This window comes from Poecilia reticulata, chromosome 7 (assembly GCF_904066995.2).
Source record: "Poecilia reticulata chromosome 7, P_reticulata-male-v2, whole genome shotgun sequence".
Lineage (NCBI taxonomy): Eukaryota > Metazoa > Chordata > Actinopteri > Cyprinodontiformes > Poeciliidae > Poecilia > Poecilia reticulata.
In genome coordinates this window covers 1,833,605-1,853,157 of record NC_088836.1, presented here as the reverse complement: position 1 = coordinate 1,853,157, position 19,553 = coordinate 1,833,605, and the positions used below count along the sequence as shown (strand labels likewise).

Sequence of the window (19,553 nt, the reverse complement as noted above, 5' to 3'; positions counted from 1 at the left end):
CCTAGTGGCTCCAGAGAGCCAATGCAAACTGATGGAGATCACAGGCATTCACCCTCTTAGCTATGGTCAAGACTGGGAGCAGAACAGAAAGAGTTTTCATAGTAATACCTTCAATAGGTCCAGATAAACTCTTATAGTTGTAAAAGCCTTTCTTCCTTTTCTTACAGTCACTGTAGAAAGTAAAGCACCTCAACCAGAAAACACCCAAGAGAAACACACTGTTCTCACACCATTCCCCAAAAACCAGTTTGGTTGAATTTCTTCGGGAGAAGGACTTGTAGTAAATAAATTCCCTTTTACCCATGTCATGTCAAGATAGACAATGATCCTCAATCTCTTCCTGGGACAGAAAGTTCATTTGAAAAAGAGAAGTCCTAGATCTCTTAGTAAAAACAGGATTATTTCCAGATAATCCTTAACTTGCCCATACAGCAGGTTACTGAGCCTACTGTTGATAGTTCCCTGATGGTTGATGTGATCTATCACTCTGGCGTTTTCCATCTTCACTAGTTTCCAGACGTTTATGTGAACCAATCAAGAACCCTGGATGCTGGTTGCTACCACCTCCAGGGTGTTCTGTTTTTGTTTTGTTGTTTTTTTGATAGAGTTTTTCTGCTTTTGACATCATGGATGAGTTCAAAAACATTTTATTTTTGCTGATTCTCCTGAATTAGTTGTGCTAAGGCACAGATAAATGTACTGTAAGACTTACCAAGTGTACAGGAATTTAGAAGACCTCTTTTTTTTTTTTTTTTTTTCAAGTTTATTTGATAGGGACAGACACACATTTACATAGACAAACTGAATAAAACAGCAGTCCCATGTTAGCATCATGGTGCAATAGCAACAGCTAATTCGCAGCACTTGTCCCTAGATGGGCTTTTTCTAAAAATAATAACTCTAAAAATTGAAGTGAAATCATTTGAAACAACACAACATAATATATTCAGAAAAGTGTAAAAAAAAAAATTAAAAATGAGTACAGGTCTGTTTTTGGCATAACCAGAGTTTTGTTTGATTTTTGAACATACTAAAACTGGTTACAGACTTTAAGTGAACAGGGAGTGAGTTCCAAGCTGCAGATCCTCTCACAGACAGTGCACTTTGAGCAAAAGTGGTTCTTCGAAAGGGAACCTTACAATTTCCATCCAAAGCTGCTCTGGTAGATCTGCTATTGCCCTGCAATGTCTGTATGCAATCGCTTAATGGCATTGGTGCTAGTCCATTTAAACACTTAAAAATCAGTTTTTTCAAATGCTGTAATGTGGTTTTCCTAATTGAAAAGCAAATGCACTTTGTTTTGTTTGTATTTAGAGTTAAGCAAGAGTCCTTTAGCCATGTCGATAATCTCTGCAGACTGCTCTGAAGTTTTTCACTGACAACAGTACCGCTTTTGTCCGATGTATAAACAATGGTGTCATCAGCATACATTTGCAAATTGACGTCAGGACAAATGTCAGGAAGACTGTTAACATACAAACTAAAAAGGACCGGACCTAAGATGGTTCCTTGCGGAATCCCTGTAGCAATGTTGCAGAAGACAGATTTGCTGTTATTAATGACAACACATTGTTCACGATCTTCCAAATATGATTTAAACCAAAGCAATGATTGTTCTGAGAAATTAAATGATGAAAGCCTAGAAATTAGTAAATTGTGGTTCACTGTATCAAAGGCCTTTTTCAAGTCAAGAAAAACTGCACCAGTAATTTGTCCCTTGTCAAGTGATAGTTTAACCTTTTCAATCAGCAAACTTATAGCGGTCTCTGTGGAATATTGACGCCTGAAACCAAACTGAAGCGGATGCAGAAGGCTATTACTTTCTAAATGTAGTAATAGTTGTTCCAGAATAATTTTCTCCAGCACTTTTGACATGACCGGAACCAGACTTATCGGCCTATAGTTGCTGATTTCATGTCGACTTCCTGATTTAAAAATGGGTTTCACCAAAGCTTTTTTCCATGCATCGGGAAATTGCCCTGTTCTAATGGAAATGTTGACTATATGAGTTAAAGGTTCTACTAAAATGTTACTGTATTTTTTTAAAAACATAGCGTCTAAATTATACATATCCTTTGCATGAGAATTACTTAAACTGTTAATGGCTTTTTGAACATCAGAGTAATGAATTTCCTTAATCTCAAAGAGATCAGAACAGTTTTTGGTCGGTTTTATGCGGTGTGCTTCCATTGGAGGTGGCTGAAACTGAGATGCCAAATCTTTAACTGAAGAGAGGAAATAATCATTAAACATTGTTGCCAGCTTAGCAGGATCAGTCATGATTTTTCCTGCTGTTGCAAGTTCATATTGATGTTTAGTGTGTGCATTGACATTCAGTAAGCTGTTTAGTTGTTTCCAAATCGTCTTACCATTCCCTCTAGTTTCGGATAAGACATTTGTGTAATATTTAGCTTTGGATTTGTACATTTCTTTAACTATTTTGTTCCTCAAACTTTTAAAAAGCAGCCAATCTGTGGTCCTTTTATTTTTAAAAAAAGATTTTAAAACATAGTCTCTCTTTCTCATTAGCTGCCGAATGTCATCCGATATCCAAGGTAGCTGTGTTTTTCTTCGGCCCTTTGTATGGGTTTTAAGAAACATATTCATAGTATTACAAACCTTGAGAATGCATGTATTGCAGCAATCATTTATCTGATTATGGCTGGAAACGTCATCCCAATTAATCTTGGCTAATTCTGCCTCAAATTTTGGGACATCCTGTCTAGGAATTTGTATTATGGTCCGTTTTTGAGTATTATGGCGATTAACAAAGCGATTTTGAGACAATTTTCTGGCAATGAGAGTAATGTTGTGGTCAGATAGGCCGCACACCAGGTTATAGGATTTTATGATTCGATCAGGTTTATTAGAAAAAATTAAATCTATTAAAGTTTGACTGTTTCTAGTGATACGAGAGGGACCTTGAATTAACTGGTGAAAATCAAATTTTGCTGTCAGTTCTCCCAATGTTTTTTTCAATTTATTGTCCATCCAGTTTATATTAAAATCTCCCAAAATGATTACTTCACTGTTATTTTTAAATCCTGATAACAATTCCTTTAAGTTATGATAAAAAGTTGTGCTACAACTTGATGGTGGATTATACACCACCACAATGTTAAAATTCATACGAGGTGAAAGACAAACATTTAAACATATAGATTCTATTGATATATGCTCGTCTATGACTATCTCATTGATGTTAAATGAGTCTTTTATGTAAATTAATACTCCCCCTCCTCGCCCCACAACTCTATCCTTTCTTAAACATTTGTATCCAGGTACATCAATCATATTAGTTGGAATGTTGTCGGTTAGCCAAGTTTCACCTAGACATAGATAATCCAGATTAGATCCCATTAACAATGTTCTTATTTCCTCACATTTCGGTAAGAGACTTCTTATATTTAAATGTCCTCCAAAAATACCTTTAGGCTTGAGTGCAGGGTCCCAGACCACTCTAGCATGATTGATAGTCTGAAAAAATAAATACTGTCTTTGTTTTTTTATTGCCTCCATATGTAATGTCTTAGACTTACGTCGGGCCGGTCCATGTCTCTTTGTCTTGTTAGAATCAGCCAAGTTCTTAGCTTTACATCTCCGTAGCAAACCTGTGTTGTTAATCCCATATCTGTTATCCAGTGTGACAGGTGGGGCGATCCAAAGATCTCCATGAGGGAGCTGGTTAGTACAAACGTTTGTTGACAGTGTACTGACACCACAAGTCCTCCGAGTTGGAACATCAGACGCCAAAGCATGGTAGCAAGCCGCAGCTTTCCCACCAGTCATGCCGCTTTCGCCGCACAAAACAGTCTGATCAAACTGCTGTCCGATGTGTTCCTGGGTGTAAAACATGTGCACATCGCCGCCCGCGCCACCAGGGCCCCGACCTCCAGCAACCATCCCTGCCTCGTTGGTAAATTGCCCTTCGATACCGGCATCAGCTGATTCGTTCGGTCCTGGATTCAGCTGTACATCACCCGCTAACAAGAGCAGGAAGGCCATGTGTACTAATGTTAATATCTCCTTCGAACGGCTTGATTTTTTAAGCCTAGTAATTCGCCTCGAAGTTAGTCTGTGGATGGCATAATATACTACAAAGTGACCGTGTCCAAAATAGTTCAGATGAACAGTGGTTTCACCTTGTGAGTCCAGTCTTTGTTCGGTATGAGGAAGGCGGCGTAGCAGCGATCCGACAACAAACAGAAGAAACAGTCGAGCCAGAAAAACTTTCAAAAAGTGAGGCTGTCTTCCTTGTCTGTGTGGAGCAAGACTACCGCGTTTGTTGTAAAAATTACCGGAAGTCCATTTTCGTCGTGTATCTTTGCATTGTTGCTGCATTGGTTCGTCAAATGAATCCGTAGTTGGGATTATACTGGATAAATAGGCTTTAACATTAGAATCTATGGGGCCGAACACGGAGCCCAACCAACCGTATGTCGCCATCTTGGATTGTTGGATTCTTATTATAAACATGAGATGGAAAACTTACAAGGACTGCTGGTAAACTTAAAAACCCAAGAGGATTTGATCGCCAAACAGTGATGTTCAAACACCTCACAACATTTCAACGAACTTCAAGCTAATAGCCAGAAGACAAAGTGAGAAGGTAAGGTTGCCCACTTTTTGTCATTTGATGTAAAAATGGGATCCTCAGACGGTTATTCATGGTTTTATTTCCTCTCAATTAGACTGTAACACACTTTTCACATGAATCAGCAAAAAGAAGCTCTTGATCGCCTTTGCTTGACCCAAAACTCTGCAGCAGTGTTTTAACTGGATCAAACACAAAAGCTTACATCACTATTTACAGTGATGTAAGCGGGGGGGAAAATAAGGGGGTACGGCAGGGTACTGCGTACCCCTAAAAGATTTAGCGGTGGTACGCAGTACCTGCAAGAGAGTGGAGCGGCTGTCTGCTGTAAAAAATGAATGGGTTCACTGTGCAGCTGTGAGTTCACCCACTAATCAGCCGTGACTGATTAGTTTTTCAAAAACAATCTAAAACACGACTTAATCAATTAATAAATCGCTTTTTTCCCATTTCATATTGTTTCTTAACTGTTCGTGCTTTACTAGAACAGAGGTGCAATATGTCGATCACGGAAGGTTTTGAGTCGTGCTCTGCATTAGGTGACAAACTGAACGCCTCCAGGATGCTGAGAGCAGCACATCCTCGTCTGACTGGCTTAAAACGTTTATAACTTTATGAAAAAACAAAAAAAAAATCAACAAAATATGTTTAAATTAATGACCCAACAATAATAATAATCTCAGTGATTATTGTTTCAACAAGGTGTTGCGCAATTCTGTGCGTTTCTGTCCCATTATTAAAATAACTAGCAGAGCAGGAGTTTAAAATGAACTAATCAACCACCGCTGTGTTCAGGGAGGCTTATTAATGATCGCAAAATAAATATCTAGTCTGCAAACCTGATATCGTAACGGACTGAATGCTTTGTTTTTAATCTCTGATCGGCTTCTGGAGCGAATGCGGTTGCCACGGTAACAGGTGTGCTTAAATAACAGAGAGAGACGGAGAATAAAAATGTGCGAGTGGTTTAGAGTTGATCACCTGTTCGGGTTGTTTTAACTTTGTTTAACTTTGCTGTGGCGCATCACAGCCGCTGTAGTTTCTGAACGTTCAATAAACTACAAACTTTTACTTATTACCTCGTTCTTTGTGACTATACGTCATTTACAACAAACATCAAACACGGTAAATATGTTTCATTAAGTATTTAACAAACAAATGGCTTCTACCGTGATAATTATGTGAAATGTAATTGTCTAATATAAAAGTTTGGTGCTGTCAGGCTCAGAGTCTGAGAGGCTTTTCCTTTATCAACATTTTTTTGCCTCTTATTTAGTGGAAATATTGATGTTGATGAGATTTTCTCCAAAATAACCTTTTTCAACCTTTATAGCTCCATTTTTGAAAATGAGGCTCTAACATTCATAAATAACACTGAAATAAAATCCAGTCCAACATCTGGTTTGAGGTGATTCCTCTGGAACCTGTTGGAGGAAAAATATCCCAACTACACAAGATGTGCTTTTAACCCAACAGAGCTCTGTGGTTCCTCCTATCAGTATGAGAGTCAGGGTGAGGAGGCTCCATGTTAGGAAGAGAAGTGGAAGCTGCAGGACCTTCAGAACAAACAGGTCACGATGCTGGGCTATTGATTATCCCTCTGTCTGGACACAGGATCAATAGAACCAGTTTAAAAGCTAAAATGAATGGTTATATGCCAGACAATATTTGGACTGGTGGTAGCGCTCACCTCGTCTTCTCCGAACAAGCTGTTTTCCAGATGTCCCAAACAATCGGAAAGGGATCAGAGAAAATGACTTTACCCCAATCCTCAGCAGTCCACTCCCTGTACCTTTTGCAGAATATCAGTCTGTCCCTGATGTTTTCCCTGGAGAGAAGTGGCTTCTTTGCTGCCCTCCTTGAAACCAGGCCTTGCTCCAAGAGTCTCCGCCTCACAGTGCGTGCAGATGCACTCACACCTGCCTGCTGCCATTCCTGAGCAAGCTCTGCACTGCTGGTAGCCCGATCCCGCAGCTGAAACACTTTTAAGAGACGGTCCTGGGGCTTGCTGGTCTTTCTTGGGCGCCCTGGAGCCTTTTTAGCAACAATGGAACCTTGAAGTTCTTGATGATTGTTGACTGAGTTGCAATCTTTCTATCTGGAATACTCTTCCCTGTTAGGCCATTTTTGTGGAGTGCAATGATGACTGCACGTGTTTCTTTAGAGATAACCATGGTTCACAGAAGAGAAACAATGATGCCAAGCACCAGCCTCTTTTTAAAGTGTCCAGTGGTGTCATTTTACTTAATCATGACAGATTGATCTCCAGCCCTGTCCTCATCAACACCCACACCTGTGTTAATGGAGCAATCACTGAAACGATGTTAGCTGGTCCTTTTAAGGCTGCAATGAAGTTGAAATGTGTTTTGGGGGATTAAGTTCATTTTCTAGGCAAATATTGACTTTGCAATTAATTGGTGTTAAGTTGATCACTCTTTATAACATTCTGGAGTATATGCAAATTGCCATTATAAAAACTGAAGCAGTAGACTTTGTAAATATTAACATTTGAATCATTCTCAAAATTTTTGGCCATGACTGTAAGTGATTCATTTTTATGGCCCTGAATGGTCAAGGTCCTTCCTTTAAAACAGAATTATAAAAGCCACTAACATGAGCCCTCTGGTTGTCAAACCAAAATTTAAACACACTTCCTCGAAGCTGATGTAAAACTGTTCAGACTATTGAACTTCGACTATGGAGATAACTTTATTTGTATCTAGGTTGTCTTTATAGTCTGAAATAACTTAAATGCATCTAAATACATTCTTATTCAAGAAGATTTTGCCTTAAATCCTTTGGAATGTAAACTGTAGTTTTAAAAAAAAACTCACAACTTCCTTCAGTCTCCCAGCAATCAGCAGTCGAGTCCGGTGCACAAATTAAAAACATGCAATGCTTCTGCCCTTCTTAAAGCCTGGATTAGCAATTAATTATATAAGGTAGTTGTCTGTGACATCTTGCATTTAATGCAAAGAAGTGGATATGAAACAGCTTGTAGATAACCAGAACTTCCAGACTTACCCCATCCCAGGATATAGTACCAACACAGCTGCTGTTCCCCCACAAAGACAGCCACTATGATGAGCGTGTGGAGATAGATGCCCTCACACAGCATCCAGAAGTAGTTGGAGGTAGCAGTATACTGAATCAACGTAGCTAGAATCTTGCAGATGACCTGATGGTAAGAAATTCTAAAGTTTTTTCACTGATAGAAAACACAAACCAACTGAAATCAGTGCAAGTACAACAGAAATCAATGAATTAGCACCTCTTCTGCAAACAGCAATAAGTTCAGCTTACATAATGTATGTAAGTATGTTTTTTTTTTCAAATCAATTAAAGTCAAATTCTTAGGTGTAATGAAATGAAGCAATTCATCAACTCACAGGGTTGATGGCACTTATGGTTTGCCAACCAGAGGAGACCAATGAAAGCCACCCCATGGTAAACACAGAGTTGAAGATGAAAGAGATGAACATGTTTTTGTGGAGAGAGATCCTCTGACAGCTAAGACTTCTGAAGAAGATAAATATATTACGGAGAAGATACAACCAATCAGATTAGTTATGTTTTTAAAGATATAAAAATATATGTCTTTAAAAATCTGAATTTTTCTCTGTGACATTTATTTAGTCGTTTAAAGTCATTAAAACAAGAATACTCAACAAATGCACATTAAATTGGATCAGTCAATTTAGACTCACTTTAAATATGAGAAGATGACCAAACTGATGATTAAAGAAACGATGGATATACCTTGACCGACCATAGCCAGGTAATAGAGACCGATTGTAAACTGCAAGACAACATAAAGGTTTGGTCATAGTTAGTACACAGCTGCACAACATAACGTTTAACCCAGTGGTCCCCAACCTTTTTATTACCGCGGACCGGTCAAGGCTTGGAAATTTTGCTGCGGCCCGAGGGGGGTGGGGGAAGGAGGGGGCTTTCTAATTGGCTGAACCGTCAGCCAATCAGAAAGCGCGGTGACATAAGAACAGAGGGGAATCCCAAACAGCTGACATATCGCGCAACTGAGAGTCTGGTGGATATAGGAGATGGTATGTGGAAATGTTTATTATTATATGTAAAGGTCATTATTATATATGTTTATGTTTATTCAGTTAAAAATGTTAACCATGAAAAAACACAGTTATCTCCAAATCATAGTGCAGCAAATAAAGCGGCTGCTCCCCCCTTTTCTTTTTGTTACGCCTTTTATCTCTTAAAATGACTCCACAAACTATCACTATTGCTTCTACATCGTCATCCGTGTTCGGTTATTCTAAATTCCCATATGCTATGTTGGGAGTTTTGTGGATTTTCTTCTGGAACCGCGATGTTCGTGACTGGAATCGGTTCGTGTTGCTCCTGCCTTGGACACACGAACCGATCGAACCTGTTGGACTTTTATCAGCTTTGTGGTCACAGAGGTTTGGAGAATCGGCAGACAATCCTTAAATCTTTCCGTCTAAACCAGATTTAATACTCACAAGCTCCACTCATCACCTCTCGACCACTGCCCAAACGCTCTGACTCTAGTCCCTATGGTAACGTTTTCATATCCCTTCAAAATAAGATACAGATATGCCACAAAAACGAACATTTTACCTTCGTGAAAATTTTAACTTACTATAATGACTAACGGAGCCCTGAGCTTGTTTCACTGCAATGAGACGGTCCCATCTGGGAGTGATGGGAGACAATAACACCCGAAGTGTTGCTTTTATCCAGAGCCTGTTTGGTCTCTACGTGGGCGAAGCACCTTGAAGCTTCATTGCCTCATTAGCAGCCGGTCGCCACATGTTACGCAGAGCGGGCTTGTAATGTGGGGACTCAGCTACCGGTCCGGGATAAATCCATTCTCCTGTCTCTTCTCTGGGCCTTTTCCCCTTTGCAAAAAAACTTTCCAAAGACATCTGATCTGTTTCTTACTCATTTTGCTGCTTGTGGGCTCAGCGTTAGCGTGCAAGTAACCGAGAGAATCTGGTTAAAGGATTTTCAAAATAAAAGATCCTCCAGACTCAAATAATACATAAAAAAAATATTTAATTATTTCTTGCGCGGCCCGGTACCAATTGGTTCACGGACTGGTACCGGTCCGCGGACCGGGGGTTGGGGACCACTGGTTTAACCTAGCAACAAGACAAAAAAAGCAATGGGTTTAGCTGGGGGAGATTGTATAGTCTCTATTATAATATGTTAGTGACAGGAAAAGGAGGGCCATCAAATTTACAGTGTCTCACCTGGAGTCATGAATGTAGATGGATTAATATAGTTTCAACCAGCGGCGGTTTCTGATTTGGGCAACATGGGCAACCGCCCAGGCCACAACGGGCTTTACCTTGAGTTTATCTTTACTGTGGGCAGAACACAGTGTGTAGTTGCTCCAGACTCTTTTACTCTCTGGATGGTGGAACCACTGGCCATCAGGATTGCAAATTTTGGTAACTGTTTCTGTTGTAAGAAATGAGGAAAAACTCACACAGTCAACAGTAATGTGCACTGCTTTTCCAGGAAGCATAATACCCATATAACTAAGATAAATGCAAAACAAAACAAGCTTTAATACACATGTATGCAAAGCTTTTGAATGCCTTACCACTGGGGTCAAAGTTTATAAAGTACGAAGGACACATCTGCATGGAAGTACCCGGCGCAGAGTCGTCCCAACACATCCAACCGTCCCACGTACGGTTACAGAAAGGGCCTGCAGAGAACAAGACATCAAGAACAACAGTGTAACAGTGTTCTGTAGTCAAAACAGTGGCTTTTCTAATAAAAAAATAACGACATTGTATTAAAAACAACCTAAACACATGGAAAACATGAAGTGAAAAGAACAATAACTGACAGATTAAAGACTCAAAACCATTGCAGAAATCCATCACTGTAGATATTTTAGTACAGTGAAGACAGTCAACATTTATTTGTCCAGTCATTTTTAAGGTAATCTCTTTTTATTTTTTTAACGGAAACGGCGGCGCACTAGATGAAGCGGCTCAGCACTTTTCCTGCGTCTCGGTGGTATTAACTTGGACCATTTCACTTTATGTTGGGCGAACCATCTCTTGCCTAAACATGAACCACCGCTACAGTAATCATGTTCTTCTGAAGATCGGTCTTTGCTGCGAACGGAGTGTTACAGCTGATTTTTTACACTCTCATAACATCCCGGAGGACATATCAAGAACTGCCGGCTCTCCATAGAGTACCACTCCAGATTCTAAGGCGCACATACGGCGCGAAGAAAGAAAACAGAAGAGAGGTGTTACGTCAATCCGCGTTTCCCCATCAGATACGGTTCCTCCTGCGTCTTCTTGCCGCTCCGCCCCGCCCACGCGGCAAAATACGCGCGTGCTCGTTATGAGCACTGAGAAAGCACGCGCTTGTACGGTGCGCTTGTCTGGGGAGCTACGGACACCGTGAAAGCTCAAACAACATGTTTCGGCAAAGTTGTCACACTTTCTTCACGTTTTTGCGTGAAACTAATAGTAATAATACTAATAACAACAATAATAATAATAACTACATATATATGTCACATATATTAGAAATATATGTTTATATATATATATATACATACATATAGAGGAGACCGGGTATGGTTGTAACACTTTTTGCTCTAGCACCTTTTAACTCACAGAATTTTTGAGGAGCTAGAGTTTTCAAACATTTATACAAAATACCCACATTTGTTTACTACAAATGTCACCAATTCAAAACTCTGCAAGAATATCACAAACCTCATGAGTTCATGTCAAATACATGGTGTTCCTTTGTTACAATGTATGCTTAATGAAAACTGAACAAACATGTAGGTCTATCAAAAACCAATGTCAGTGTGTTTGTGTCTATGTGTGTGTATCCTTAATCAGAGTCACTGTCATGATCCGTGTTTCTGTGTATTTATTTTGAAGGGTTTTCTGTGTTCAGTTTCTGTCCTGTGAGTCTCTGTTGTCTCTGCGTCTTCCCCGTTGATTGCTTCCCAGGTGTGTCTAGTTACCCTCCCTGTGTATTTAAGTCCACCTGTTGTCTCTGTCTCTTGTCGGGTCCTTGTCAAAAGTACGTCATATGTCTGTTTGCCATCACAGTAGAACTGTAAAGTCCTGTGTTGGTTTAGCTCTCTTTTTCAGTTCTTAGTTTTTCAGTTGCTACCGGTAATTAGCTGTGTGCTAACTCTCTGCCGTGCTGCCTGTTCTGGACTGTTGAGCTTTCTTCATTAAATCTATGATCATCTTTGTCACAACCTGGGTCTCTGCGTCTCTCCTCACCACCTCACAACCACACAGCAAATTCAAAAGTGTTAAATGTTTTAGTGTTAGTAGACTTTCTGCAAAAGCAGAGTTAATTTTACTCTAATAGAGTCACATTCTGTTTATGTAAGTCTGGGGTGTATATTATTAGTAGTTAAAATCCAGTGTTAAAACAGAGTTGTTAAAATAGAATCAATAACTCTTTACTTCTTAACTCTGAACTCCACCAGCGGCTCTAACATTGAAGGAGTTAATTCACTGACTCCGCCCCAGAATCACAGATTCCCACCGAAGCCAAGCGAGCCAAGTCATTTCAGGACTATTTACTTTCCACCTGTTTGAGGTGTTTACTACGGTTGTTAAGTCATTTTTTTCTGAGATGGTTTATAACTATTATTTTGAGTTGAGCTCAACCTGTATGATAGACGTCACGTTCGCCACACGGCTCGGTGTTAGCATTTTTAGCTTAGCATGCCGAATGTTAGCGGAGTATAAGCGTTGGAAAAATATCAAGCCGGTGAACATTTAATCAAATTATTGGCTAACTTGAACAGATCTGTAATAATCTGGAGTATGTTTTTTTCGTGATGTTGAACGTTTACATGCATATTGGTCAAATTTATTAACTTTTCTGATCAATATTTTTTCCTTTGATAAAACGTTAAAGGCTTTTTCACATTGATAGCATCCCGCTGTTGTGTCTTCTTATATATGTTTTGCAGAATGTTTTAATCATTTTATTGCATTTTTATATATATTAGAACCAGTTTGGTTGAGGATGAATCACCAGTCATCAGCCTAACCTCCCCCTCCTGACCCCTCCATGGATTCTTGGAAGATTCAAGCTCCAAAAATGATTATGTAAGTGTTAATATCTCTGAAACTCTACATTTCTGTAATGGAGGCTTGTTGTTAGAGTTGTAGTAAAAATGTATTCCTTCGCTCCATTCCTTATTGTTATGTTTTTGTTTGTTATGATCCAGAGACCAACACTGGCTGTCCTACTCAGAGACTGAAGACTATCCGATGCAGTTAGAGGAGAATGTTGGTGTCTCCGGCCAAACTTCACGAAAAGTACAACAACCTGAAGACAATCTGTTAGTGAGTGGACATCTCTTTGGTGGAATGCAGAGAGGAACTGTCTCTTATCAACAGAAACTTAAATTGGATTATTAAATCCAGCAGGTTTGATATTTGAGTTAAGGTATTAACTCTCCAAAAAGAGCTAAATTAACACTTTCTGATGTGGACCCATAGAGACACTTTAAAAGTGTTTAAATCAAATCTGACCGTGTTAATCTGGGCCTCCTGGATTTGCTGTGCACCACACCTGACAGTCACAGTGGTGACAAATGAATGATGGTAGCCCAGGAGTGCAGGCTTGGTTGGCCCAGAGACTGCATAGGGCACATTTTACCCACACTTCCTGTGGCTTTGAGTTGCCAAATGGCTCCATACAGACAACACAAAAATATTCTTCTGAGGTCTCAGAATCCTCAGCAGTGGCTTTTAACATTTTCTTGGCAGGCTTTCTCTCCTTCCTCTTTTGCTTGTGTAACAGTTGTAGAATGAATCACGTCAAGGAACCAGGATTTGCATTGATTTATTTCTCTTTAAAGCAAAAACATGTTCAGCATCAGCTCCTGGCTCTGGCTTTCCCACACACACCTCTCCCCAGCGCAGCTTGGCGCGAACTCACAGGAATGGGTTAAAACCAACCAAAGTTCACAAATAATAATAAAATCTGCATTCATACAAAACAATTAAAATAAAACCGAAACAGAAATAATTTACCTAACAGTTACAATTTTCCATCATAATATAAAAATATACAAAATACATAACATTTAGCAACCAGATAACATTTTGAAACAACTCACATACCTGTTTAAAGCAAAAACATGTTCAGCAGCAGCTCCTGACTCTGGCTTTTCAACACAAACCTTTACCATCCAAAAGAACAAAAAAATAACCATGTTGGCACGGTAAACTGGATAAATGCAAAAAACGTGGGAATTAAATACCCAGAACAGTGCTATGCTAAACATGAAAAAGTTAACACTTATGAGTTGAGCAGCATGCTATACTTTTTTTACATTTTGAAATATTTTAATCGACAGGCGGATTGGGGCAGCGTCTGCCGTTAAGCGGGCGTTGTACCGGTCCGTCGTGGTGAAGAGAGAGCTGAGTCAAAAAGCAAAGCTCTCGATTTACCGGTAGATCTACGTTCCCACCCTCATCTATGGTCATGAGCTTTGGGTCATGACCGAAAGAATGAGATCACGGATACAAGAGGCCGAAATGGGTTTCCTCCGCAGGGTGGCTGGGCTCTCCCTTAGAGATAGGGTGAGAAGCTCGGTCATCCGGGAGGGACTCGGAGTAGAGCCGCTGTTCCTCCACGTCGAGAGGAGCCAGTTGAGGTGGCTCGGGCATCTGGTAAGGATGCCTCCAGGACGCCTCCCTGGTGAGGTGTTCCGGGCACGTCCCACCGGGAGAAAGCCTCGGGGAAGACCCAGGACACGCTGGAGGGACTATGTCTCTCGGCTGGCCTGGGAACGCCTTGGGATTCCTCCGGAGGAGCTGGAAGAAGTGGCTGGGGAGAGGGAAGTCTGGGCCTCCGCGACCCGACCCCGGATAAGCGGAAGAAAATGGATGGATGGATGAAATATTTTAATGTACAAGCAAAAGCTGGGGCAGATCTAGTAAAATATTTATGGGGTGGCAAGAGGGTGGCAGGGACTTTTTCAGGGGTGGCAGCATAATATATATATATATATATATATATATATATATATATATATATATATATATATATAGTTTTTAATATTTTGTATTAAAAACAATACGAAATATTGTTTTTACCTTGCATTGTTTCAAAATGAGCTTCATGTAGCACCGAGGCTTAAATACAATTTCTTAATGTAGTATAGTTAATTATTTTTACGTCTTTCATTCTCCTGCTAATTGATATGCATTACTGATATGCATATCTATTGACATACATTATGTCCAGAAAACCATTTTATCCCAATACGAGACAAGGGGAAATCTGTCACAAAAATATTAGTAGCGCCATCATTTGTTATTGCATATACGACTTAAAATAAAGATTATAAAACTGATGTTTGATCAATTCTCCATGATACAAATCTATAAACAGTTGAATTTCTGTTAGTTCTGTCAAGATACAAGAATGGGCGAATATCTACTTATATTGGTCAATCGTTTTATTTTAAATATGCTGTAGGAGCCGTAGTTTGATGACTGTTATAAATATCACCATGTTTTGAGAACACGGGGGATTAGCTCAGTTTTTGTCGCTTGTTTAAGGAATTGCAGCGGCTGCAGTGCGCCACAATAATATGGAGAGCCATTTCAGCCAAAATTAAATAAATAAATGGGTGAAATAAATCAAAAAATAGTAAAATAAATCAAAAAATGAAATAAATAAAAAATGTGTTAAATAAATAATTTTACTTTTTCATTAACCCAATTTTTCATTTATTTATTTTTCATATTATCAATTTCTCAATTTCCTTTTTTTCATTAATCTATTTTTCATTTACCCATTTTTCATTTAAAAATTTTTTAATTTAGCTTTTTCATTAACCCAATTTTTCATTTATTTATTTTTCATATTATCAATTTCTCTTTTTCATTTATCTATTTTTCATTTATCCCTTTATCCATTTTTCATTAATCTATTTTTCATTTAACCACTTCAATTTCCCTATTTCATTAACCCAATTTTTTCATTTATTTATTTTTCAGATTATCAATTTCTCAATTTCTCTTTCATTTATCTATTTTTCCATTTGTCCATTTGTCATTTATCTCTTTATCTATTTACCCATTTTTCATTAATCTATTTTTTAATTTAACTATTTTTCAATTTCCTTTTTCCATTAACCTGATTTTCTATTTCCCAGTTTCATTAATCAATCTCTCGTATATCCTTTTTATTTACCCATTTTTCTTTTATCTATTTTTCATTTAACATTTGTTTGAAAAATTGTTAATTTTCCCATTTTCCAATTTCCCTTATTCATTTAGTATTTCCTTATTTTCTTATTTATCACATTCTATTTCCCTGCAAAACTTGGAAAAAATAAATGCAAATGAGGAGAGGCACGTCATCAGGCTACAACTTCTAGAACTTTTATCCAGATGTATTGGATCAGAGGACGTGTTGGTCTCAACATCCTGGAGACGTTCAGTTTGTCACCTACTGCCGAGATCAACTCAAAACCTTCCGCGATCGTAATTGAGCCCTATTGATTAGATATGACTGTAGTTGGAAAACAAACATCAGCGGTAGCTTGCCGTGTAACGTCTGGGCAAGCGGAGGATCCTGGACGGACAGCAGCGGTGCATGTCTGAAAGATGGCCTCCAAAGAAGATCTCCAAGGCTTGCCACTCTCTTTCTTTCAGCTCAATGCTCCATAGAGCTGCCTCTGGATATTGCAGTTCACTTACGATGTACAGTAAAGTCTGCTCCTTATAGTTGGATCACAGCTGGTAGCTGCGAAGGTGTCCCGAACCTTCAATCGTAAGCCAACTTCTGCAGCCGCTTCGTTCAAACTATAAAAACTCCCGACGGTGAAGCTCTGAGTCCATGAGAGCCGCCAACTGAAACACGTTCTGTCTGAGCGGCCACACGAGAACTAAAGTCAGGAGTAATAACACTATTTTCTAATGAAGTTATCTTTCTTGAAGCAAAGTATGGGTGTGACGCTAACCAACCAATTGGGGAAGTTGTAGCCTGATGACTTGCCTTTCCTCATTTGCATTTATTTTTTCCAAGTTTTGCGGGGAAATAGAATGTGATAAATTAGAAAATAAGGAAATACTAAATAAGGGAAATTGGAAAATGGAAAAATTAACAATTTTTCAAACAAATGTTAAATGAAAAATGGATAAAAGAAAAATGGGTAAATAAAAAAGGGATGTATGAGAAATTGATTAATGGAACTAGGAAATAGAAAATCAGGTTAATGGAAAAAGGAAATTGAAAAATTGTTAAATTAAAAAATGGATTAATGAAAAATGGGTAAATAGATAAAGGGATAATTGAAAAATGGACAAATGAAAAATAGATAAATGAAAAAGAGAAATTGAGAAATTGATAATCTGAAAAATAAAATGAAAAAATTGGGTTAATGAAATAGGAAAATTGAAAAGTGGTTAAATGAAAAATAGATTAATGAAAAATGGGTAAATGGATAAATGAAAAATAGATAAATGAAAAAGAGAAATTTATAATATGAAAAATAAATAAATGAAAAATTGGGTTAATGAAAAAGCTAAATTATTTATTTAACAAATGTTTTATTTATTTCACTCATTTTCTTCATTTTTTGATTTATTTTACTCATTTATTTATTTCACCCATTTATTTATTTATTTAATTTTGGCTGAAATGGCTCTCCATACACCTGTTTATCAGCTTTGTTGTACCTTTGTTGTAAAGGTACAACAAAGCTGATAAACAGGTGAAGAACCAAACAGAACCACTTCTGACTCTTCGCAAAGCCAAACATCCAATAAAAGTTCCACCCAGCCACTACTGAGGCACTGGGGTCATGATCCTAGACACAGGCAAAACAAGGTTCAATGTCCAAACTTATTGATTGTTCTTGGTGATTTATTTTCCTCTTTCACCAAACAATTACAGACATCAAACTTTCATTTGTTCTCATGCTACCACTCTTAAAAACCATCGGTCCCAAACCCAAATGCCTGATGGTCCTTCTCCTGGCCCCTGCACTTATAGGAAGTGGACTGACCCACATTACTTCCTGTCTAAATTTAGAAAATAAATAAGAAAATAATAAAACAAAAAAATAAATAAAATCAACAATTATCAACCTACAAATAAACTCTGTAGGTCTTTTATTCTGCCTTTTGTCTCTCTGTGTGTCGCTTTACGCGGACCCGTTGCCACGGCAACTGACAGACAGCTCACCGAGCACATAGAGCAGAGCTTACCGATCAGGAGAATCAACACCAAAAAAAAACATTTCCCACACAAAAAAGTAGCAAAAACACTAAAACAGAACATCCAGTCTGTTACATTATACTGTCAGGCTTAATGTCTATATTGTGATTATTAATAAGTTTTCGCCTGAGCACAGCGGCGGTTGATTAGCTGATTTAAACAGCTGCTCTACTGATGACGTGGTGGGCGGGTTGACCTGTTTTAGTGCTAACGGAACCAAAACACACCGAACTGCGCAGCACATGTTAAGGTTATCAAAGTCAGTAGCAGGCTAACAGACCCACTGCTCACTTGTTCAATCTTTTCTTTAAATTAAAACGTTTTCCTCACCTGTGAAATTTGAAGCCATATTACCATTATGTATGGTTGAATTAACTGCTAAACATCGCGTCCGTTGTTCTGATTCTTTGCGTGATTGTAGTAGTTTCCTGACCACCAATATTCCTGACTCAATGGACAGCAATGGCGCATGTCCAGTCCAGTCCAGTAACATATACATCTATCAATGCTGCTGCCTCGCGCTCTGTCCTTCTCTCGTACTTCCCGCTACTTACCAGTGGGTGTCAGGTTACATTGTGTTGCATTCAATGTTGTCATGGAAAAAAGAGTTTCATGCGCTTAATGTCCGATTTGCCATAACTATTTATTGAATTCATTGTCGCTAGCTGGGGTGGCAACAGGGGTGGGGAGGCTCTCGTTTGGGGTGGCAACTGCCACCCCTGCCACCCCGCTAGATCCGCCCCTGAGCAGAAGATTAAGAATAAAATTAAATTAACTTTATTCTTTGCAAAGAAACTCTTCCTTACATTTTTGCTTCATCTTCTCTGTTCTTCCACCAGTGTTTGTTTCACTGGTGTGTCAGTGAGTATTTCAGATTTCCTTTTCTTCCTGATCCTGCCAGTTGTTTTCCTTGGCCCTGCTTTTGGAAATGACCGCATAGCCAAAGATTTGAATGCCTGACCAGGAGACACCCTCGAGGTGCTTGGCTCATGTGGAGCATTGGAGCACTCCACGTCAGTTCACCTCTGACTTGGAGTATATGATTCTGAAATCCAGACCTTTCTAGAGAGTTCAGTGTAATAATGATCACTGTCGTTTACATTCCACCCTCTGCCAATGCAAATTTGTCCCTCAGAATACTGTATTATAGCATTAATAACCAACAGAGCCGCTATCCAGATGAAGTTTTCATTATTGCTGGAGATTTTAATTATGTCAACTTTAAAGGTAGTGCTCCCCAAATTCCATCAACATGTAAAGCAGGGGTCCCCAAACGTTTTCCTGTGAGGGCCACATAACGTTTTCCTTCTCTGGTTGGGGGCCGGAGTCAGTTTGTAAGAGAAAAAGTGTGACAATTGCAGGAGTGCCTAAATGTAAATATATATTGTTTTCCAGAAAGCACAATCAAATAACCCTCTTTGGGTTCTTCACAGAATAAATCCAAGGATTATAGTCCGTATTTTCCGAACTATGAGCCGCACTGAACCATGAGCCACAACCCCAAAGTTGTTTTTTTTTATTTTTTATCAGTAAACATACATCTAAGCCTCAGATATCTCTCCCGGTTTTCCACAACAATGCAGCAACAGCGGGGGGACAACCAAAATTTGAGTCATAAAAGGTCAATTGAATATCATATTTATTAGGGTTGACAAAGAAAAAAGTTGCCAAGATTAAATTTAATGAACTGATTACGGTAGTT

General features: G+C 38.8%; 1 protein-coding gene across 5 annotated transcripts in view; it reads right to left on the bottom strand.

Moving 5' to 3' along the window:
• Positions 1-19,553, bottom strand: part of calcrl2 (calcitonin receptor-like 2) — an 85,240-nt gene that overhangs the window by 20,488 nt on the left and 45,199 nt on the right. For 3 of the 5 annotated variants that reach the window (XM_008412736.3, XM_008412737.2, XM_008412739.3), the window contains exons 4-8: positions 10,200-10,307; positions 9,942-10,054; positions 8,302-8,393; positions 7,984-8,113; positions 7,619-7,772 (exon numbers count right to left, since the gene is read on the bottom strand). In XM_008412736.3, the coding sequence (XP_008410958.1) occupies positions 7,619-7,772; positions 7,984-8,113; positions 8,302-8,393; positions 9,942-10,054; positions 10,200-10,307 (597 nt within the window). Of the gene's footprint in view, positions 1-7,618; positions 7,773-7,983; positions 8,114-8,301; positions 8,394-9,941; positions 10,055-10,199; positions 10,308-10,872; positions 10,952-18,181; positions 18,764-19,553 lie in introns of those variants that run through there. The other 2 variants (XM_081608581.1, XM_081608582.1) reach the window with 2 other exon arrangements.